Source organism: Zea mays, chromosome 1 (genome assembly GCF_902167145.1).
Source record: "Zea mays cultivar B73 chromosome 1, Zm-B73-REFERENCE-NAM-5.0, whole genome shotgun sequence".
Lineage (NCBI taxonomy): Eukaryota > Viridiplantae > Streptophyta > Magnoliopsida > Poales > Poaceae > Zea > Zea mays.
The window spans coordinates 259,841,886-259,865,212 of NC_050096.1; the positions used below are offsets into that span (position 1 = coordinate 259,841,886).

General features: G+C 42.0%; 1 protein-coding gene, 1 long non-coding RNA gene and 1 pseudogene across 2 annotated transcripts; 1 reads left to right on the forward strand and 2 right to left on the reverse strand.

Annotated features, from left to right (window-relative positions):
• Window positions 1-5,379: 5,379 nt before the first annotated feature.
• On the forward strand, window positions 5,380-11,967 carry LOC103643715 (E3 ubiquitin protein ligase DRIP2). Its single transcript, XM_008666889.4, has 7 exons — window positions 5,380-5,987; window positions 7,204-7,303; window positions 8,090-8,441; window positions 8,600-9,033; window positions 9,138-9,188; window positions 10,657-10,729; window positions 11,320-11,967. The coding sequence occupies exons 1-7, from the start codon at window positions 5,591-5,593 to the stop codon at window positions 11,491-11,493; spliced, it is 1,581 nt and encodes a 526-aa protein (XP_008665111.1). The 5' UTR covers window positions 5,380-5,590; the 3' UTR covers window positions 11,494-11,967.
• A 4,723-nt stretch (window positions 11,968-16,690) lies between these two features.
• Window positions 16,691-21,714, reverse strand: LOC103645471 (uncharacterized; annotated as a pseudogene).
• Window positions 21,715-22,345: 631 nt separating this feature from the next.
• Window positions 22,346-22,790, reverse strand: LOC103643716 (uncharacterized). The gene is made up of 2 exons (XR_561213.1): window positions 22,694-22,790; window positions 22,346-22,621 (listed from the first exon to the last, which is right to left on the reverse strand). It is a non-coding gene; the product is annotated as an uncharacterized lncRNA (long non-coding RNA).
• Window positions 22,791-23,327: the final 537 nt, after the last annotated feature.

The window sequence follows — 23,327 nt, forward strand, 5'->3', positions numbered from 1 at the left end:
AAAAATGGAAGGAGGGCGACGAGACGTGAGTTGGGTCGGGACGTGATCCGCCCGGAATACATGCGAATTCCTTCCGAATCCGGCTTCGTTCTTGCCGTGCTTTTGCACCAAACTCATGTGTGAAATGACGCAATGTCTGCCGGCAATGTGCTTCTGTGACCGCAATGTCCAATTGTCCATTCCAAGACGCGGTCATTTTGATTTATCCCATTCATGACTTCCTTTTAGTAACCAGACACTGAGCTGGCCAGGATCAGCTTTGCTTTTGCCTCGTTACAAAAGATCCGATCGGCTCGTTAAGCAGAGAAGGAAGAAAAAAAAAAAGATGAGCTAGAGTCACGCCTTGTCTCAGCGCCGTGAAGAAGCATCCTTCTACGTCCATCTTTTACTCAAACAGCTCGAGTATGTACGGCAAGCTAAAATACAGGAAATGCTAGTGCGCTTCTCTCTATGAGGGACCTAGTTTGGGAAGGGAATTGCAGCGGATTTTAGCCTCTTAGGGCTGATTTGGTGATTAGGGATCCCTAGGGAATCCATGGGAGGAATCCCCTTGCAATTCAATTTTGAATAGCAAGAGGATTTCTTCCTCTCGGAATCCCCGGTCACCAAATCAGGGATCCCAAGGGGATCTATGGGGAAAGAATCCCCTTGGAATCCCTTAGCACCAAATCAGCCCTAATTTACTCCAATCCGCTCTAAAACAGTGAATTGAAGAAGATTAAAAGGGGACAAAAAATCCTATTCAAAGTTAAATAGGTAGGAAGAGATTTAATTCTCTTGGACCGACGAACAAGGCATAAAAGCGTTGCAAGTGTCCTAGATAGAGATTAAAAATATGATCAAAAATAGAACGATACCATTTTTTTATATAAACAAATAAGCACTACCCATCAGCGGCCGGCAACCGTACGTATCACCAATTCATTTACCCGTATTTTCCGTACGTATGATGCTATGAACGCCAACCGAAATTCCGTAGTACGTCGGTTGAATGGAGAGGAGACAGCAGTCATGTTGGCTTTAACAGGCTCAAAGTGTGCGTGGGAGGGGGTATCTTCATGGGCCAAAGCCCAATGGAATACGGAAGAAAAGTGTTCCAGTGTCATACGTCAATACGGCAGGACATGGATTTATTTAACACGGTCAGTCTCACTAGTGCATCTTTTCAACCTAATCAAGAACTCGGTGTTGAGAGCGGTTAAGCTCAATCATATCCCCCTTCGCTGCGAGAGAGAGAAAAAAAAAACAAGAGAGGACTAGGTATACTAACCTATCATATCATGGACATGGCCCATGGGCGCGGTTGCTGTGCTGGGCCCGGCCGCCACGACGCTCGTCACGCTTTGCAGCAACTGTTGTCCTTCTACCCGTACACGTACAAGGAAGACCCGTATCCGTATGCTGTCTGCTGTCCTAGTTCAGAAAAGATAAAAATCGGCGCGCGCGCGGCCGCGCGCCCACCTTGTTCCTTGCGTAGAACTCGAGTCGTTGGATCGCTCTGCGCTGCGGCCGGGCGGGCTGCCTCTGGCTCTGCGCCTCTGTGGCCGCCTGTACCCCTATGCTGACCAATCCTACCGATTGCTTCCAAAGTAGTACGATATACATACAGTACTCCACTCGTTTCGTCTTAAAATAAATACATATACCTATTGAGCAAATAATTTCACACAGCTCCGGCCCAAGTCTTCCGAAGACGGATCTCAGCTCTGCTCGCCAAAATGTCCTCCATACGCAGAATCTAGATCACAAATTCAACGTACAATTGTATGTCGTAGTTTGCTATTGGCTTAACGCAGCTGAAGTGTTTTGCTTCTCGTTTTGATTAAACGAAGCCTTTTCTACGAAGTCTGTTTTGCGAAGCTAAGCTTTTAGAGTTGTTTTTTTATTAGCTATGTTATAGTTTTTAATTTGTTTGAGGGTGCTAGAGAAACTTCACGTGACTCTCATCTGCTGAGGTGTCGGAATCTGAGCTTGTTGATGAGAAAAAAATTTCTTCGTTTCGAGAGGTCTTCGATGGCATAGGACTTCTGGAGTTTCTTTATGAGCATAGGAAATTCATTTTCTTAAGAGATTTCTATTTTTTTAAGGAAAAAATAAACTATTTTCTCTTTAAAAATGAAAATCTCTTAATAAAATATAGTTTTCAAACTAGACCTAAAGATGATTTTGATCAGGGAATAAATCAGTCTGCTCTAGAATGGATCAGTTCTGAAGTTTGAACCCGATAAATGTGTTGTTTTAAAAGATTACTTTACTATCAAACTTCGTTTTTTTCTGTGCGAGATCTAGTTGAAGATAATCGTTAAGCTTATAACATAGAGTTTCATCATTTAACTCTCAATTGAATTTTGAAGATTGCTCTCTTTATTTGGGCCATCAAGTCTCAAGAATTGACTCTATAAATGTAGTTGCTTTTTTGCTCGCTGAATGAATGCATTGCTAGTTCAAAATCAAATGGTCAATAGGGTTAAACTTACCGGTTGCTTTGGATGTTACAACTTCCATCCTTGCCGCAAATGCAAATGAAATTTCTTCTAGCTCAAATAACAAGTTGCATAATGATTGGTTCAAATATTGGTTCTATCATGAGGTTTCTTCGGTTGACGAGAAAGATCACAATGATAAAAATGTTAAGAGGTGTTCTTTACGTGTGAAGATGGGAAAGAAGTGTTAAGAATATAAGCATTTTCATATTTCATCTAATGTAAGAATTATAGAGTAAATTTGTGATTTCATGTATGTGTATGTATGTAATACCCTCGCATATCAGTAGAGGTGGTAATGGACCACGATCCAAATGTCTCTTCATAAAATGGTAGGACCCTCAATAATTTTTAGTTAAAAATGAATAGAAATATGGCCTGATTCTTAAACCTTATAGTGTAAAATTTAGAGCTCATTGTCACCTCTACGCATCAGTAGCTAATACATACATAATTCATATTGACTATGACTAAAATGAAACCAAAATTAATAAATTCATATAGTGAAATATACCCAACAGAGGAACCCATACTTAATGCACTTGTAGCTTCAATCACATTAGTCGATATCGCGTGTCGCTCGAAATCGCAAATCACGGACATTGCAGGTAGATGTTCGTAGATATCCACTAAGATAAACAAGAAGACGATTCGAGTTAACATTAAGAATAAAAAATGATTAGCTAACAATCACTGAGAAGCTTCCCAAACACTTGATCGCTCGTACGCCCGAGCACGTGTTGTAGATGTAGACATTGATTTTGGAGACCTACTTTACAAAAACTCATTGCACGTAGAGGATTGAGACAAAAAAAAAACTCAAATGCAACTCAATCGTGAAGTGAGAGGTGACTATATGTTGTTGCATTATGTCTGCTCGTGCTATGAGAGCAAGATGTAATTGAACGAGTCGAGAGAGAGATAGAAATATGGATTAATCACAGTAATCAATCTAACAAAGACCTTCTTTGTTAACCGGCTCAAGTGGCTAAACAATCTCACCCATAAAGTACGGTCATGGACGATGCCATAGCATGCCTCGATGTCCCCAGATGGGCTCGACATACCCGGATGACCCAATGGCCCTGTAGCCCAGATGGCTTTCGAAAATGTTAATGAAGTAAGGAAAGAGGAGGAGAGGGAGGTAGTACCAGGGTTAGAAATATCGAACGGTTACCGACACAAACGATTAAAAATAAATTATTGACAAAAACATATTTGGTATTAAAAATAGATTTGATTTGTTGTAGACCCGTTAAACCAAAACCGAACCCGCTAAACAACGATTCCTGGTGAAAAATGAGCGAAAACCGATTCGGCAGCGGCGATTTTTGGCGAGAAAAACGAAAAATAACGGAATTGTAAATTTGGAAAAAAAAAAGAAAGAAAACAAACCGCTTAGAATTAGCGGTTTTCGCTAAAATTTCGTTCTCAATGTGAATAGGAGATGTGCCTAAAAACGGGATAGTGAACCCTAGGTAGCAGGAGCGAAGCTATGTAGGCGAGAGAGACACGCACGAAAATTTGCAAAAAGAAAAACAGTGATTTAGATCAAATTTTCATCGTATATATACACCAGCTAAAAATCATTATTATGCACCCTTAAAATATTTGCCCCACTATACCTTCACCACTGCTAGGTACGTGGGGTATTACACAAAAATTGCCTCGATCGATCTTCACGTCACAATATAATAAATGCGCACAGGTATTGTCGGGTCTCCAACCATTACCAAGACGCTTCCCCCCATTTACATTTTTTTAACTCGACCGGCCGGTGATGAATGTTGCAAAAAAAAAAAAACAAAACAAAACAAAACTAGACAGGCAGTTTTGGTCAAACAAAAGCAACACATGCCGTTACCTACACTACATGAGGCCAGGTTGGAACTAGCCACAGAGGTCAGGGCGCGATCTCCACCCGTGTTTCATTCAAATCGTGACCCAAATATAAGCCGTTGGGTTGGGATATGCATGCCTTGTTTTAGAGGCCGTGCGGTGGCGATGTCCTATTTGGGCGGAGGCACAGCCCACAGCACGGTGCCGGGCAGCCGGCCGCCGTGGGTGCAGAACTACATACAAAAGAAGGTAGCAGTGGTAGTAGGCAGAGAAAGAATAGATGAGCCGGCAGAGGGAAAATGTGCTGCCGTCCCACCTGCTCCTACCGCTGGAGCTGCTGGACTGCACGTCTCGCCGGCCTGTGATGCCTCTGCACTGCTACCTGTGCCTGGCTGGAGAACAGGACACACGTAGGAGTATAGAAGTACGTGCAGCACGCATGGCCCTGCCCCGTACGGCATCTGCTTTCGGAGGATTGGATTGGATTGGGTTTGGATTGTTCATCCCCGCCGTCTGGCCTGTCTCGTCGTCGTCAGATGAGATCCCACGCCCGGGGGCGCTGTCGCATGTTTCTGTAGCCTGTACTACAACGTAACGCACGCAGGCAGTACAGGCGTAAAGGCACAGCCAGTCAGCCAGCGTGCGGATGAATCGCGCAGGCAGGCCGAGAGAGAGAAAGAGAGAGAGAGAGGCCCGGACGCACGGCCTGAGCCACAGCCCACACCATAAATAGAGAATCGCCATCGATCGATGTGGGTGGGCGCCACCTGTAGCTGCTGCTACGTAGTACGTACACGTTGCAGCATCGGACGAACACCATGGCTACACGTCAGAGTGAAATGTCCCTGATACGTTCGTTACTGCTACTAATTCGGATCTCCAAGCAATAAGACAACTACTAGTCGCGATGAATGAAGAGGAGTAACGCCAGTAGAGACGGCTCTCTAATAATAAACTACGACGCCTTCCAACTGGGACACGGTGGCACTGGGCATTGGCAACGTGAAGAGGAAGGCCTGCTACTTGGATTGGCTCGCCCTCGCCTGCCCACCACGCCCCCCCTACTTTTCCTTTTGCCTTTGTCGCTCTCACGTCTCACCACGCACGCAGACGCAGGCGCGCGCACAGCGTAGGGTCGCAGCCTCCCACGCACAGGCAGGCACAGGCAACCGCATTTTCCCTTCTCCACCTCCATCGCCTCCTCGATCTCTCCTCCCCCCCGTCCCCCGCTCCCCCCCACCCGGCGCCGACTACCAACCGCATGCGCCATGCAGCCGGGGCCCACCTCGCCGCCGCACGAATCCCCCTCGCCGCCGCACGAGGTGACGCCACAGGAGGAGCCCGCGACCCTGCCCCTGCCCGGCGAGGAGGCCCAGCCCCAGGGCCAGGCTGACGACGGCGACGCGGTCAAAGCGGCGGCGGGAGCCCGGGAGGACCGGAACGACAGGAGCGGCGCCACCGCATCCGCCCGGGGGAGGAAGAGGCGGAGGCGCGGCGGCACCTCCTCCACCTCCCCCTCGCCCTTCCCGTCCCCTGCCGCCGCCGCGGGGACGACGCGGGGGGTCGTCATGGTCAAGCGGGACCTGCTCGCGCGCTGCATGACGTGCCCGCTCTGCCGCCGCCTCCTCCGCGACGCCACCACCATCTCCGAGTGCCTCCACACGTGTGAGTCTCCTGTCTCCCCCCCTCCCTCGCGACGTGCGCCTGCCTCCTACTATTCCGTGATTCGTAACCAACCCAGCCGGGCCTGGCCGTCGCCCGGGCCGGGGGGGCCTAGGATCTCGTTCCCCCCCGCCCGCGCACGTCGCGCCGGCCGCTTGATTTCCACGCGTTTTACGGCCGCCTCGGGCACGTCGGGTTTCACCCCTCCGCTGCCTCCACGTGCGCGCACCGCGTCGAGGAGGATTCGGCGCGCCTTCCACGTCTCGTGCTCACGGGTTAGGACGACTCATTCTGCTTCTTCTTCTTCCTCGTCGTCCCCCCGTCATGCCTCACGCCAGTTATATCACTCTGTTCGTCTCTGTAGCCGTAGGTATACGTGCACGGCGTCGCCGAATTTCGCGGCAGAGATCGTCGCGGCTACCTGCACAGACCTTTTCTTAATTTTGGCTCAACTAATGATATCATTTGCCACAACAGTCCCGTTTTCAAGTTTTTTTTTCTCTGTATTCGTGGTCGACCAGCTGCTTCTTCAAGTTCATTACGGTAGCATTTGGATAAGGTCCTATGTCCTTGGGCAATGTAAATGACAATGTCAAGCTCGGCGACCATTTGTTCTATCGTTGTGTACTTTACTGAACGCGAGCTTCTAACTGGGATTACAGGTGCAACTCGCTTTCTGAACCGTGTTGTTGCGTCGACATTCAAAATGATCCATATGCATGTCATTAGTGCGGGATGATAGCATTCGGTTCCCAACAAGTCCCAACATCATGCCACTGTTGACTGAGACGACAGTATTTGGTTCGCAGCAAGTCCCAATATCATGGAACTGTGTAATTTTGTCAGTAGGAACTGCTGTTTTGAAATCTGGAAGCTAGAAAGCCTAGAATTCTTTAGTAAGTAGTATTGATAAGATGTTTTTTAACAAACACAGGGAAGTACTGCAATGTAACTCTGCAATAGATGTAGGAAGATGGTAGCTTATAAGTTATCATTACACACATGGAGCTTGGATGCGATGCTTTTATAGTTGCTGCTTCCATGTCAACCTTCTATTGTACCTTCAGTGAGATCATTTGAAGAGTTGTTTTTGAGCTTCCATCTTTTTAACACAGTGCCCCCTCCCACATAGGTTTCTGACATACTGTTCCACTAATTTGAAAGTTCCTTTTTATTATCAAAGTAACTTCAAAGCTCTAAGCTTTGCACCCTGATGCAGTTTGCAGAAAGTGTATATATCAGAAGTTTGATGATGAGGAAGTAGAATGCTGCCCAGTATGTAAAATTGATCTTGGCTGCACACCTACTGAGAAGCTTAGGTATACATGCTCTCATGATTCTGTATTTTATCCATTGTGCTACGTTCTATCTTAAGGTCATCATGCCAAATCTTTGCAGTAATATTATTTTGCTGGACCTCTGATATACTGCGACTTTCGTTTTGACCACATATACTTAATCAGAACCGGATGCAAAATAGATGCAAATCATTCAACTTATCTACTACTACTACTACTACTACTACTATCTGACATCTGCATTCTGTAGGATATAGTTGCACTTTTGATTTTCCCATCAGTAAGATATGGATCGGAGTTCATTTTAGTTTTCTTATTTGAAGTTTTATCCTTTTCAAATTCGGTACTAAATGCACATGTTTGATTATTATATGTCTAGTTAGTTGGATAGTTATTTTCATTTGAAAATTGTATATATGGATGCACTTTGAGTTGCTGACCCCCTATTTTCTCAGTATAATTTGATTAAAAACCTGCAGTAAACATAATATTCTATTTTTTAAAATGTTTTATTGCTTTATTTTCTGTAGCATCTATTACAGTGTGTTGCCAAAAATCATGCACACATTTACTATGCAGTGTTATTGACGTTTCCAGGATTTTGTCACTGTTGCAGTTGATGCTAATTTCATTGAAATTTTATGAAACTATGTGTTACATTGGCATACAAATGCCCTGTTATATAGCTTAATTGCTAGTACATTATAGTACGTGTCTGAAAAACGAATGGTTTGTAATTTTGTCTGTATGGTTTTGCACCTCTACGGCTCTACCTTGTTCCTTATACTTGTGTTTTATGATTTCCAGAGCCGATCACAGCTTACAAGATGTAAGATCAAAACTTTTTCCATTCAAAAGAAAGAAGATTAATGCAGAAGAAGTTTCATCTAGTATTTCACTTCCCACTAAAATTAAAGAAAGATCTATCTCTTCATTAGTCGTCGATACGCCTAAAGTAAAACCAACAGGCTTGACTGGACGGCGAACAAGAGCAGTTGCCAGAAAAGCTGCTGCTGTCGCCACTGCCACTGTCACCTTGCATGAACTTCGTCCAGTTATTGAAGATCCTGTGAAAAAGGAAATTGATAGTTGTGACAGCCATCCTCATGATTCAAATTTGCCTGCTAGTTCAAGCAAAGCACCACAAATAAGAAGACAGGTAAACGACATGCTCTTTATGATTCATATCTGCTGCATCTCATGCTAGTTAGACTAGACTAGATTTGAAGTAATCATTTTGCATCCTGAACTCCCAAAATGGGTGCATTGACTAGAATAATGCACATACTGGTAGTAATATGATCCTACTTTCTGCAGATATCACCTAACGTGGAGGCATCTAACCGTTCCTCCAACAAAGATACCGAAGGTGATAGTAACGATGAGCTGGCAGATAAGTCTGAGCTCTGGCGTCCTTTAAATTGTTTAGTAGAAGCTGCCAACAGGACAAAATCCTTTAGGTCAAGTTCACAGAGTCCAGTTGTTAAGGGAGAGCAACCCAATGGCTCTACGAGTAGTACATTTGCTAGCAAAGCAAAGGCAAGGGAGAATCTGGAGAAGTCCAAAATTCAGGATGACAAAAAAGATGTTCCCATGCCACCAGTGCTGCCAAAAAGAAGAGCTCAAGGTACTGCGCGGAAGAAGAGAGATCGTCTTCAAGCTCCAACTGATGTGAAGCCTGATGCTGCAGTTGCACAGAATGCAAAGAAGTTCAGCTCCATATGGTTTTCATTGATTGCCTCATTTGACCAGTAAGCATTTCCAATTCATCGCCAGAATCCTTTTATCCTAATATCCAAGAAACCAAACAGCAGGCATGGACTTCTTCCTGATCTTGCGCTTTAATTACTTTCAGGCAAGGAGATCCACCTTTACCACAGATCCCTTCCCACTATTTGCGAATAAAGTGAGCTCATCTTTTCTCAGCTTTTGATTAAACAGTAATTTCGTAGATTTTTATGTGCTTGACCTTGAGTCAAGTTCTTATTTATTTATTACACTTGATTTACAGCAGATAAAATTATGAGAAATAGCACAATACTAGTCAGAAAATAATCAAGATATAGGAACTTCCATTAGAATGAAAACAAGAAGAGAGATACTTGTATGACAAGTACATAGCACTAGGGATGAAAACGGTTGGTAAACACTAAAACCATTACCGTTTTCATATTTTTTATCGGAAACAAAATCGAAAACGGTAACTCCGGAAACGGAAACGATATCGGTATTTCGGAAACATCGGAAACGAAAGTTTGGTGCGGAAAACATACCGGTAACGGTCGAAATCTAAACTACGATCGGTAAACATACCAAACTTCATAATACAACAAAGTTGACAAAAGATCACAAAGACCAAAAGTTCACAATTCATGATATAACAAGTTCACAAGGATCACAAATTTATAATATAAAAAGTTTACAAAGATCACAAGTTCACAATATAACAAGTTCACAGTATAACAAGTTTATAAAGATCACAAGTTCACAGACTCAAAGTTCACAATTCACAATATCCACTCGATCTAGCTGACATGGCATGATTACTTATGAAATATTTTTCCTCACATAAACAGTTTTTCACCACCTCACAGGAAAACACTAAAACCTAGTGTGTGGAAAAGACCAAATCGTTAATCTCAACTGCCTTCTAACACCATCTATCCCAAAAAAAATCTTAAGGCGTCAAAAAAATACAAAAATAAGTAATCCTTATCTAGAGACGTACAAACGATGCGAAAAATCACATGCTGGAAAATTTCAAAAAAATCCGAGACACAATTCCGAAAAATTCCGAGACACAAATCCGGTATTTTCCGACAAAAACCGGTAACCGAAGGAAACGGTCGGTAAAACACCACGCCGATTCCGATAGAAAATTCCGAAAACCGATTCCGTTTTCGAAAAATACCGTTACCGATGAATCTGATCGAAAAATTTCGAAATCGGTTTCCAGAATACCGAAAAATTCCGAAACCGTTTTCATTCCTACATAGCACTGATTACCTTTGCCGGTAGCAGCATATTAACACAATTGAAGAGCATTTTGTTCACAAACTTTTATCATAATCCTATATTGGAGCTATATGTAAATGCTGGTCCTAGGTGGACTTGAAGATTCAGACAGGTCTTGTTTTCCCCATGCCTCGATACTTGATGTTCATGTATAGATTTGCTGATTGTGTAATCAGATGAATAGCATTATATTTACTCGTTTGTAAATTTGAATGATATCCCTTCAGTAGTATAGTTACAGGATCAGATTTAATATAGTTGGATGTGTTTGTGCTATTTAATAAATTGATTTTGTGTTACTTTGTGAATTAATATCCTATTCTTTTGTTCAAGACTGATATGCTAATTTTTAACCCCAGAGACGGAAATATCCCTGCTTCATCTATCCTAAAATACCTCATGCAAAAGCTCAGTCTTCCAAGTGAGTCTGAGGTGAGACATCCGAGTCATCTGTGACTTATATAGTATTCTTGGGCCTTTGTACACTTGATTTTTCTCCTCTTAAGAGTTAAGAAGTATCTATTCTTTACTGGAATTTGAATTATCTTTTGCCAGACTTGTTGTCGTGTGAAGGTGAAATAATTGCTTCATTGTTCTTTCATTCTTTTATAGGATACATTAACGATTTTAGCAGTAAATTTTAGTATTCATAAAAAATGCACCCTATATCAACTGCATTATCTGGATTAGCTTTCAATCCGGGGTCTTGATTGCCATCTGGAATTGTGATAGAAAAAGTAAACTCTTGAACCTTGAAAAACGTCCGCTTTCCCTTAAGCATCGTGTTGTCCCGGATGCAAATTACACATGACACTGCATATGTTCAACCGCTGATTACAATTTCCTCCTGATGATACTCTTGTCACCTCCACTCACACCTTGTAGACATATTATTTGGTTTTTTTTTTCTAATATAATTGCAATAGGTATTCTTCTATGTGTTTGGGCTTTTGTGGAGAACTAAAGTAGGATCAACCAAGCATGACCGAGAGTCTGAATAGCTCTTGATATTTCTGTTACAGGTGGAAATAAAGTGTTGCGAGCAGCCAGTGAACCCTTCACAACCTCTGCGCAATTTAGTAGAGCTGTGGCTGAAGGGAAGAGCAACACAGACAACTCAGACCATGACCGGTTCGTCCGCTAAAGAGTTTGTAATGGTGCTAACATACGGACGGCCAAAGGCTCCTGCAATGTGAAGGCACCATGCAAACATTCAGGCCCTCAAACCTATTTTTCCTGTGAGGCAGCTATAGCCAGACAATTGTTGGCGAGGTCATCAAAGATAACTCTCCCTGACGACACAGCCTCACAATATGCAGTGGCTGGCTCACTTCAGAGCCAGCCCAAGCCCTTGATGTCACATTCATGTATTCTTTTTTTATAGCATATGTTGTTTGATTCCTTTAGGATGTCCTTTTCTTATTTATTATACATCGATAGTGGTATATAGATAGAAAGTTGTGATTGATACTTGTAGGTATCATTGATGTTTTGATTGGGCCTTAAATTATATAGGGAGAGAAACTTGTAGTCTTTGCTTGTAAGAGATGAGCAGAGTTGATTGCAGAGTGTTTCTGCTGTACCGTGACTTATTGTAGCACTAGCACCGAATTGTAACCCTATATTTTGTCTTTGAACTCGTTAGTGACTTATTTGTTCAGGGGGACTCATGCATTATGCTCTTAACTCAGTCCTGTTTGGAAACAAAGTTTTTGAAAACAACAACTTTTAAAATACTATATTATATTTTAATCATGACAATATCATAGTTTGAAATACTACAATTTTAGAAATTGAGGCCCGGGTCTAAGTTTAGAATACTTAAAACAACTATACTATTTGAAATATTTGAAATACTTTAAAACAGAGATTTTAGCTAGCTTGTCAAACATCTTCGTGTATATATTACTGTAATATTTGAGAATACTACAATATATCTCCAAAATTATGAAAAAACTTCACTTGCAAACATCCCCTCCTTGTTTCTGGGCCTACCATTCTTTAGTTTCACATGTAGCAGCCTAGTGGTTAATACTTTCGAGTAGCACCTCTATTTTCGGGTTCGATTCCTCTCACAGGTGAATTTGTTGGGCTTGATTAAAAAAATCCCCTTGTTGTACCCTATCCACTTTCGGGTTATGAACTTAAGATGTCTTATGCACCATTTTCTGATTGGACCGTTGTAGAGTGGACGGTTGACATTGACCCATTAATGATGAGAGCTATGGTTCAGGGATTATCTCAGCTGAGACCAATGTTCCGATCTCTTTTTAATATTGTACCAGGAAGGCGGCCACTCACTCACTGGCCAGCTAAAACAAATATTATTTTAGGACCGAGGGATATATGATTTGATTTATTTTCGTTGACCGTCTTTTGCTTTCATTCACTGCACTATCACCAGCTCTATTTTGTCTTTTGAAGTCTTCTTCGGAAAATAACTGTGTTCTCCCGATCTGCCAGGCTTCTTGTGATTGACTGATTGACTGGTGGTAATGATACAGAATAAGAATGTATCTGCTAATTTGCCCCTCTGATTGCTACAATAATGACATCCTCGTTGGCTCATATGGTTATTTCAGTCAGCAGTTCAATGCCAAAGCCTTTGGTGATGTTAAGTTATCAAATCGACCTGATCTGAACTGAGCATGTTTTTGCGGTTGAGTGTCTAGCTTGTTTATGTCTCTTTCCTCAAATGAAGGCTACTTTACATTTACAATAACTAAATATAACATACAATAATGGTTCTGCACGGTGAACCTCTTGGGAGGGAGTCATTGCTGTGGCGTCCTCGATGCGCCTGCTGATCACCACAACACAGCCGCCATGCCATTGCATTGCATGCTACCAAGGACCACCTCGTCGTTGTTGTCATGCGCCACCGTACGGCGGCACTGCCTTGTCATGCCCATTCCTACGCGGTGCGCAGGGGCCGGGGGAGGAGGCCCACGCGGACCCGGCACTGTCCGGGCATGTTTGATAGGGAGAATCTGTGCTATAGAGAATTTGATTACGTACCGCACGATTGGTTGCATGCTTTGAAACCGGTCTCTACACATGCGTTTAGGGATGTCAACGAGTTTAAAACTCGCGGGTACAGAGATTACAAATTCGTACCTGTGAGATTAATGTTAAACCTGTACCCGCTACCCGCGACGGGTAGCGAATGTTACCCAAACCCGTTACCCGCGGGTACACCCACGGGCTTAGTCATATAATAAAAATTTATTAAACTGATAGCACACAATAATAAATATTTATTAAACTGATAAAAACATGTACCGATCTTAGCCAAAAGTTCTACGAGTTCCCTGGCGCCTGTAGTCTTCTTTTATATCATTTGATTGGCTTCGTCCGCTCAAAGCTTTCGGGGTGGCACTAAATTGATATGCATGTGCTCTACAGTCTACACAAACACACACGCGGGTATGCGGGCTTGCGGGCACGGGTACAACATTTTCATACCCACGAGAAAAAATCCGTCGGGTTGAGAATCAAACCCGTACCCACGGGTATAAACTCACACCCAAACCCGCACCCTATAGGTTTTTTACCCGCGAGCACGCGGGTAAAATATGCTCGTTTCCATCCCTACGTGCGTTGACTGCTCCCCAACGTTTGATTGGAAGACTGTATGTGGATGGCCGTGTCTGCATGTGTGGATGCAGTGTAGGCTAAATTAAAGTTTTTTGGTTGCATGCACGCAAACGGAGAAAACTGTGTTTGTGGAGGGACAGGCTCGCGCGAGACATGTGCTGGTTGTCAACCAACCAATCATGCGGGTAGAGAATCTAATTATCCTGGATATTACGTGCAGAGGAAGATAAAATAGTCTATAGGATTTAGGATATAGGAAATGATGGTTTTCTACTATCACAACGATTCGACCGATTACGTGTTCACGTTGATTTTGGATGGTTTTGACTAAAGTGATTCTCATAAAAGCGGACTAAAAAAATAATTTGTTTGACAGTCTACATCAGTTTCTGCTGGCCGTAAACTAAAAAAAAGCTGAAACAAATAACCCTCGCCTCCATGCGAAGGATCAGCGGCCCCGGTGAGTGTTGGCACAGCCATGGCCACCTCCTAGACGTGCACAACATCTTCTCGAGCCCAATATATATCGGTCCCGTCATGGAAGCCGTAGTCGAGCGTCCACCTTTCCTGCATCCTCGAGACTCGAGAGGCAGGACCTCGTTCATGGCCATAACGAGCTGCATTTCCACTACACAGAGCAGGAGCTCGTCGACGACTTGTGAAGCCCGCACCTCGTTCATGGCCATAACGAGCTACTTTTCCACTACATAGAGTAGGAGTTCGTCGTTGACTTCGGAAGCCCGAAAGAGTCGTTTGGGCCACACGATAGGACACTTTTTGGTCTGACGAGGGTTGGAGGGTGTCAGACTAGATTAACACCATTGGTCACACTCTCTGGTCTGTGTTTTGTTTGAGGTGTCAAACTTTGGCTTCATTGGTCCGATATCGAACTAAGGGCGTTGAACCATATGCTGAGATAGATGTTAGGTGATGACGGTAACATTTAAATGGCTAGTCCATGTGGCATAATCTGATAGCATCGGACCCTAAGCTTTAGTCCAACGACGGAGCATCAGACGGTCTGACGACCCCATAGAATGCACAATAACTGTTCCAACAGCTAGTTGCCCCTTGGATATTATAAATAGATATTGTGCATGTTTGGGTAGGAAATTCTAGCTTTTCAAGTTGATATACATCCTAGTAGGTCTGAGAAAACATCTTTGGCTCATATCTAGTGGTAGTGATTCATTCAAGGTGAGATTGGGAGTGAATCAAGTGGTTGCATCTAGTGGCACTAGTGATTATATTGACCTACATGATTCTTGTCACTCTTGGTGGTTGTCGCCACCCATAAAACTTAGAGGCGGTATATGATAATTGAGCATGTAAGGACCTTGTTTGGTTTTGGTAATGGAGTGACAGTTTAGGTGGACTAACATATGCTTGTATCGAGATACATATGTGATTAGTCCACAAGTACACTTGTGTGAGTTATTTGAGCCATGGTGGTGAAGTGGATTGGTTATGTTGATATGCTTAACGAGTGTGATTAATGAGCTCATTGCATATAAGACATGGTAAAGTGTCATATAGATAAGTGGAGAAGACAAAAGAGATATATGACTTAACTACGATGGACCAGGTTGCTAGTGTGAAGGGAAAGTTGGAGGGTGAGATGTGATTGACTATGTGGCGGTGAAGCTAGAACATGGACGTGGCCTCGATGGACCAGGTGCAACTGTGAAGAGCGAGAGCAAGATAAGTTGTGATCCAATGTCTAGTTTTTTCTCTATATAAATAGAGAGGGTGGTTGGGCTGGTCAGATACGTGAGGAGCAAAGGGGGTGACTCTGCGTTTGTGTGGCTGAGTGCCCTCCGACTCACTAGTGATCGATAGTGTTCATGCTCTATAGCAAGTGAGAGTTTATAGTACGACAAATTTAGTGATTTGCTTGAGTGGAACTAGGTGGATTGTTGCAAGTCGATGGTGCTGCTTGTTACTTTGGAGGTTGCCACCTCCTAGACGGCTTGGTGGCTTATGGTCTCCGTTGTAAATCTTGCATAAGAATTGTGTGTGGCTCTAGAGAATGATTTGTGAGAGTGTTGCGCTCGTACCTCGAAAGATCGTGAAGAGCAACTCTAGTCGAGCGGGATGTGAAGAGCACACAATGGTTCGATCAGATCAAAGTGCTAAAGCTCTTGTATGAACATCCCTTTGGTGGAGAGAGTGGAAGATGATCATTGACAACTTTGGGCTTTCATCAATAAGGATTAAGTGGTTGGCAAACCATCGAACCTCAGAATAAAAAACATTGTGTCAATATGTTATCATCACCCTATTCGTTTGTAATTTCCCTCATTAGTCTATATTTACTTATTCATGTAAGTATTTGTTGCTCTTATGTAACTAGTTCAATTATGTAGTAAAGTAGTTGCTCTCTTGTTAGTTAGTTTATGTAGCTAATTAGCCTATCTTAGCTTGTGCAGTTAAGTAGTCGTAGATCTTTAGTTGTGCTTGTGTGGTTGAGCTCTCACTAGTTCGACACCTTGGTTGCTTCAATTATGACTAGGTGTATGCCCGTGCGTTGCTACGGAGTCAACATGTACTGGTAAGATGCAATGAGACGTAGAAGCACTATGATAAAATACATTGATATGCAAAACAATTATTGTTATTCTATACTTTTGTTAGTTACATACCTAAAAAAATATAGTACAATGGCTGTCCGTTGCAATGACACACAAATTCGATAAAATGGTAATGTATAATAACTGCACAAAAAACGAATAGCATACATTATTATAGATATAATTTTTTCACATCCTAGTTTTATATCAGACTCACATCTTATTATTATTTTGTTAGACGAGAAACAGACATGTTAAGAAAACTTGGTCCAAAACCTCTATAAAAGCCCCTCCAGCCATCTTTATCAAGCAACAGCACGGTAGTTTTCATGACTGAAGGTCTACCCTTACCATAGTTGTCCATAACCTGAAATTACATGAAAATAATAAAACACCCGGTGATGGAATTCTCACAATTACCATGCATGATAATAGTTCCTTCTATGGCCGTAGTTAGCTACTTAGCTGTACTAACTTTAAGTTCGGGTACATAGCCTATGTAACAAAGGTGATATGATAAACAACCAACTTCTGCAAAGATCAAGAAAGCATAGATGTAATGCTCCAAGATGGATCACCTTTTTCAAAGACCGGAAAAGGAAAAAAACAAAGTATATTGGTGCAAAGAACATAATAAAGGTGCGCTAAGATACGCATAATCGCACAATATGTTCTAGGATCAATGCACTTCAATAGTCATGTTAACGCATCAATGCACTTCAATAGTCATGTTAACGATGGGGGAAGTCATAGAATGAGAAACATACCTTTATCAACAGGTTCAATACAAGTGGACCAACAAATTGAGAAGCATCATTGCCAATCTACAATGTTGAGAGAGAGAGAAAGATGATGAGCTACTGAGAATATCACAAAGTGTTTATAATGGGGAAATATTAAAATTGTAATTAAAAGGCACATCATCTAAATAGAATGTTCCATACTTCTTCTAGCACCTCGAGTAGGTAGTATATATAGGAGATGTGCATCAGTACAAATCATGGACCTTTCTTTCGCTCATCCGTGGATTGCTTGCTATAGGGTAAGGTGTGCGTAAAGAAACAAAAAACTGGTTTTGACAGACAGACATATACATACAATTGAGGTGAATTTGAATAATAAAGAAGACAAGAAAAAAAATGATGATGGACATCTTTTTTATGCACAAAGCAACAAATAAGCATATATGCAGTAGCAATAAAACCAAAGATAAACTAATAAACGAGTGAGATTTCATTTGAACCGGGGTAGAGCTTATCCAGTTAACCAGTTACCATATTACAAGACAACTATTAAAAACATAAGCAACTCCACTACTTAATGGTACCTAAAGAAGATATACCCCTAATTTAGAACCATTCTTATACTCAGACATTAGCATTTTATATAACTCGAGCAGTCATACAAGAAGATGATGAGCTATCTCAGCAATCCATTTTTTAATACCCAAGCCCAAATTGCTAGCCTCTTATAACATAAAAATAAATAGAACAGTGTTGTATTTTTAAACATATTTACATGCAAAAAATATTTAATGCCTTAAATCATGGGCAAAATGTTGTCAATAAACAAAAAACAAACATGTGTCAAAGTATATGTAACACCATAAATGCCAAAAAGCTCTGCTCGCTTTAAAGCATGTCTGCCAAATGATTTACAACAAGTAGGCTACTAATAAATTAAGTTACATGACATTGCGATATAGATACCTCTGAATAAATCCATTGCATATGCTCTACATCATCACCATCAAAAGGTTTTCCAGGATGAACCTAAAAAAGTGAATATAACAGTTAGTAGTGTTGGGTCAATGTCTAGAGAGAAATAATGTGCAGAAAAAATAGTACCTCGTCCCATTTGATCAAGTGAGCATACTCAATGCAGTGAGCTGGAGTTCTTGGTGTCTTAGCGAGAGTACATAAGGGGAACTCAATTATTTAGAGACAGAATACCTAACAAAAAATGGTATGGAAAAAGCATACCTAAGAAATCACAAGCCGCATAATTTATATTCCCATACCAATTGAATCCAGACCAAGGACAATTATGTGGAACTGACTGTAAAACTCTATCTCTTTATCTCCAATCCTGCAAAAATGAGGAACAATGTTCACCCCATTAACCCACTCCATAACCCTCTTCGCTGCTACTTCAGCCTTAGACTTCCCAATATATTGAACTTTGTACAACAGACAACCAGCTATAGTTGAGACAATAAAGATGACAAGCAAATTTATATAAAAACAATATATATCCTACAAAGGCACAAAATAGTTGCAAGTGCAATGAAGTGAGGCTTCAGCTTGTGTGCTCACCATAAAAGACAATACAAATTTAGAGCTCTGTCCTGATGTTTGATTGTTTCGTTCCGCTTTCCAATCATTAGTAGCACACTGCTGCAGAAACAAAAAGCTCATAAGCAACAAGAAATGTTTGTGATCAGACAAAAGATTACAACAGCATGCGCACCACTGTCGAAGACCACCAGAGCGGTAGAGTTGTCTGCCCGGACCTCCTTGACAGGCCCGAATCGACTGAAGACCGTGGCCAGGTGACGCGCGGAAGGCACGACGTGTGTGCTGCTGAAGTTGAGCACGAGCCCGACCCCGGCTTCGTGGTCACCACTGCCGTCCTTGCGCGCTGGAGGAAGCTGCTCGTGTGCTGCCGCTACCGCGCACCTCACCATGTGTGGTGCTGGCAGTACAGCCGCCAGAGGTGGAGGAGGAGCGCAGTTGCCTACTAAATCTTTGAACTCCATCACACAAATCAATGCCAGTCAGAGCACTGCAAAGCTTCTCCTGAGACGTCGGTGACATAATCTAAAAGAAAAGAGGGGGAAAAGATGTCAGTATGACTATCATGCTAATGCATATGAATGGAACATTGTTGAAGGGATGGCTCAGACCTTTCTCTTGGACAGTAATACTTTTTGAGTGTTTTCTTCAATTGGTTCTTCATCCACAAAAAAAAAATTGGCTTTTTAATTCGCCCATCAGTTTCCAAAAAGGTAGCAGAAGAATTTTGAGCTCCAGCAGATATTTTTTGTGATTCTTCAGCATTAGAAATCTCTGGCATGGCACTGCTAAGGTTGAATTTATCACTACACGACTGGTATAACTGATGTTGAGGCACTAATTCTTCTTCTGATCCTTCATCATCATTAATAGGCCTACAAATGTCATAGTCTGTTGTAGAATTTAACTTATCCTTCAATGGCCAGTCTAGATTATTGGGAGGTAAAATTTTATCAACTGAAGCCCTTTTGTCTTCAAAACAATTGACAGTGAAGTCAATAAGTGAGCTCTGAGTCACAGCAGTTTCTGGGAGTCCAACAAAAGATTCGTTTTTAGAGGCTGTCCTTTGTGCATGATTATTCAAAACATCGTATACTATACTTTCTAGCCTTCCATCTTGTGCAACAAAATTGGCAGGATGAGTCAAGTCAATAGTCTTATCAAAGGTGAATATACCAGTTTCTGTATGTCTAATTTCCATATCTAGTAACATATGCTTTGGCCTTACACCACAGCAGACTATTGAATCCAATTGGCCTTCAGCCTGCATCTGCACAACCCCCTCAAGTGAAGTGCAATTCATTTTTGTGCTTCCACATAAATCAGATTGAGTATCTGCGCATGATTCATCAACAGAAGACAACTCTTCCAAAAGCTTCACATGCTCATTCCGATGAACAAATAAATTCCAGTGTTCATCGCTATCCACAAGATCATGGCAGGACTGATTGAAAGAACAAGCCATAAACCCATTTGCAGTAGAGGACTTACACACATCTGAGTCAGTTAGATTTTCAGATGTTTTCTGATGATTGCTCGTTTCATCAGTGAGACCTAACAAAGAAACCTCAGTTGCTTTTGCAGCTGTAATGTCATCAAAATTGTTGATACTGCAGGTTTGTTCGCAGGGATGATTAGAAACATCGGCTAATTGAGTTGTTCGAGTCATGAAACGAGATTGAGGCACACAGTCATCACCCGCCACCAGCTTCTGTTGCAGCTTAAATGATGAATGCTCAGGATTCTTTATGGAACAGATAGAAGTTCCAAATTCAGAATAATTTGTATCTTCAGCTTTTATTTCACAAAGTACATCAGGTTTTGCACAGCTCGCTAGAGCTCCAGCTGTATTGTTCACTTCAACACAACAAATTTGCTCACCAACTATTTTAGTACAATCTGAAAGTGCAGTACAGAAAAAACATTTAGTCACATAATTGAAAAAGGGTATGTTTATTTCAAAAAAAACATGAGAAACAAGAAAAAAAATCTACACATTCATCTAACACATCTAGAAGATAATAGACAGTGATATAAGAACTGGACTTCATATGAACAGGCTAGTCACTCACCAATAACAACTTTAGACTGCTCCAGTTCTGCAAATTTCCTTCCAAGCTTCTCTAATACTGGGTCTTGCATTGTTGCTTTGATCAAGGAAGAACTAAGAATCTTGTCTCTCTGTGATGTTGTATCTTCCTCTTTCGTAGCACATGGAGAAAATCTTAGTGTATTCATCTTTACATTATCCTTAGCAAGAGATGTTTTTGGACTCTTTTGTTTCAATGCAATAAGAGGCTTATCAAGATCAATGTCATCTTCTGTTTTAGCCTGATTCTTAATGCCACATCCTTTCGATGTGATTTTTGAAGTCTTCCAATTCTTTGCTTTACACTGAGTCCTGAGATCCTTGAGAAATACATCATCACAATCTTGTTCACTATCCTTGTCACTGACAGAACCAACACTTAGTTCCGAATCAATGATTTTAGTTTTGATCCTCTTAGGATCCCTGTCATAATCTTCATCATAAATTGCGTGAATATTCTTGAACCTTGTATATTTATAATGTAATTTGCACAAACAATGTATACACAACATTTTGAGTTAATCTACTAACTTATAGCTAAACATAAGGAAGATTAGTATGCCTCCCACCCACCCTTAACCCAAAAAGAACAAGATGTCGTGGAGAAAAAAATCAAGCCAACTGAGATATAGACAATGTACAACAAATATGGATAATTACCTTTTTCCACTTTGCGATCAGCTTACAGTCTGCATAACCCGGGTCCAAGAACTCATAAAGCTCCTGCGATATCTCCTTCCTTTTGTAGTAAAGACCATATATGAAGTGGCTTCTTTGATGAGAAATACGGAAAATAGGCCAGAGAGCTTCACACTTTCTCTTCCCATCATGTGGATCATTTGCAGTTGCATGAGGGTATGGCGTCATTACAATCCTGTGCTAGGAAATAACGACTTACATCGCCTTATAAATGAGTGAGCTCATGTGGCGAGTGCAAGCTAGTTCATAGGATTCATTGCTTGATGGTGGAGCTACAGGTAGCCTTGGCCATGCCAGGGTCTAGACATTATATTTGCCTCCAAAAGTGGGTGTTTGGCATGGCTCAAGTCGTTGGTGAGAAATACTTACTTGAAAACTTTCTTGAAGTGATCAACATATTCTTTGCAAGGATATAGTCTTGAGATTATATGCATCTGAGCATGCGACCAGCGGTAATGTTATTTTTGCATGCATATCAAGCAACAAAATGTTGTGAAGTAAATAAGGTAGAAACTTTCAGGGGGGAAATGTTTCAATTTGTCTTGTGAACGTGCTAATGTCTAATTACTCTGGTGATCCAGTCCCTCCTAAAAAAATGTTTTCAGCTTACCATTCCTGACAGATTTAGTGGTAGTCTGGTTATACATAGCTTATGATTTTGTTTATAAATTTACCATTAGAAGCATGCTAAACCATGTGCAACTCACTCTTGTTTATAAACTACATCTTCACATTAGAGCTGGAACTTGAAGCATTCCCAAACACCACCTAAAACTGATATATCAGTTATGCTAAACCATGTTCAGTTAAACTTATAGATCTCTCATAATTTCTTCGACATTATCTGAGCATTATTTTAACCTCCAAAATTTATTGGCACTGGGAACTGCCAGTGCCTGTTACAGAAGTGTATGCTTCTGGTACACCATTTTCTGCGTTTGGGAGTAATAACTCCCTGAAAAGGGAAAGCTTTGTTCCATGTGCTGGTATATGGGTTTACCTGTCTTAATAAGACCGTAAGCTATTAGATATGATCTTCCTGATGTAAACGGTTCGAGAACTGTCTTCCTTTAGCCTGCAGGAGAGACAACATCAATACGAATTCTGGAAGTACTGCAGATCAGTAAGAGCTATGACGATTGCTTACTCCAGTTCTGCCAAAACTTGAGGGTGAGCCTCGGAGCACATGTTTGGGCCAACTCACTTTGGTTAGCCCCTACTGAGACCTTTAAACATGAAGTAACTGAAAGGGAATTAGGCTCACACCTAGTCCCTAATTAATTTTGGTGGTTGAATTGCCCAACACAAATATTTGGACTAACTAGTTTGCTCTAGTGTATAAGTTATACAGGTACCAAAGGTTCACACTTAGCCAATAAAAAGACCAAGTATTGGGTTCAACAAAAGAGCAAAGGGACAACCGAAGGCACCTCTGGTCTGGCGCACCGGACTGTCCGGTGTGCCACCGGACATGTCCGGTGCACCAGAGGACACCAACTTCAAACTCGTCACCTTCGGGAAATTCCAGAGGCAACTCCGCTATAATTCACCGGACTGTCCGGTGTACACCGGACATGTCCGGTGCTCCAAGGAAGAGCGGCCTCCGGAACTCGCCAGCCTCGAGAATTCATTTTAGCTGCTCCACTATAAATCACCGGGCTGTCCGGTGTACACCGGACTGTCCGGTGTAACAGCGGGGCAACGACTACTTCTGGCGCCAACGGCTACCTGCGTCGCATTAAATGCGCGCCAGCGCGCGCAGAGGTCAGTCACGCCCATGC

What these genes read in the sequence shown, in the direction of transcription:
- LOC103643715 (XM_008666889.4), top strand. Translation starts at nt 5,591, where the DNA reads ATGCAGCCGGGGCCCACCTCGCCGCCGCACGAATCCCCCTCGCCGCCG. An exon ending in TTGATTGCCTCATTTGACCA is followed by an intron (nt 9,034 to 9,137) that starts GTAAGCATTTCC and finishes AATTACTTTCAG; the next exon opens with GCAAGGAGATCCACCTTTAC. An exon ending in GTCTTCCAAGTGAGTCTGAG is followed by an intron (nt 10,730 to 11,319) that starts GTGAGACATCCG and finishes TTTCTGTTACAG; the next exon opens with GTGGAAATAAAGTGTTGCGA.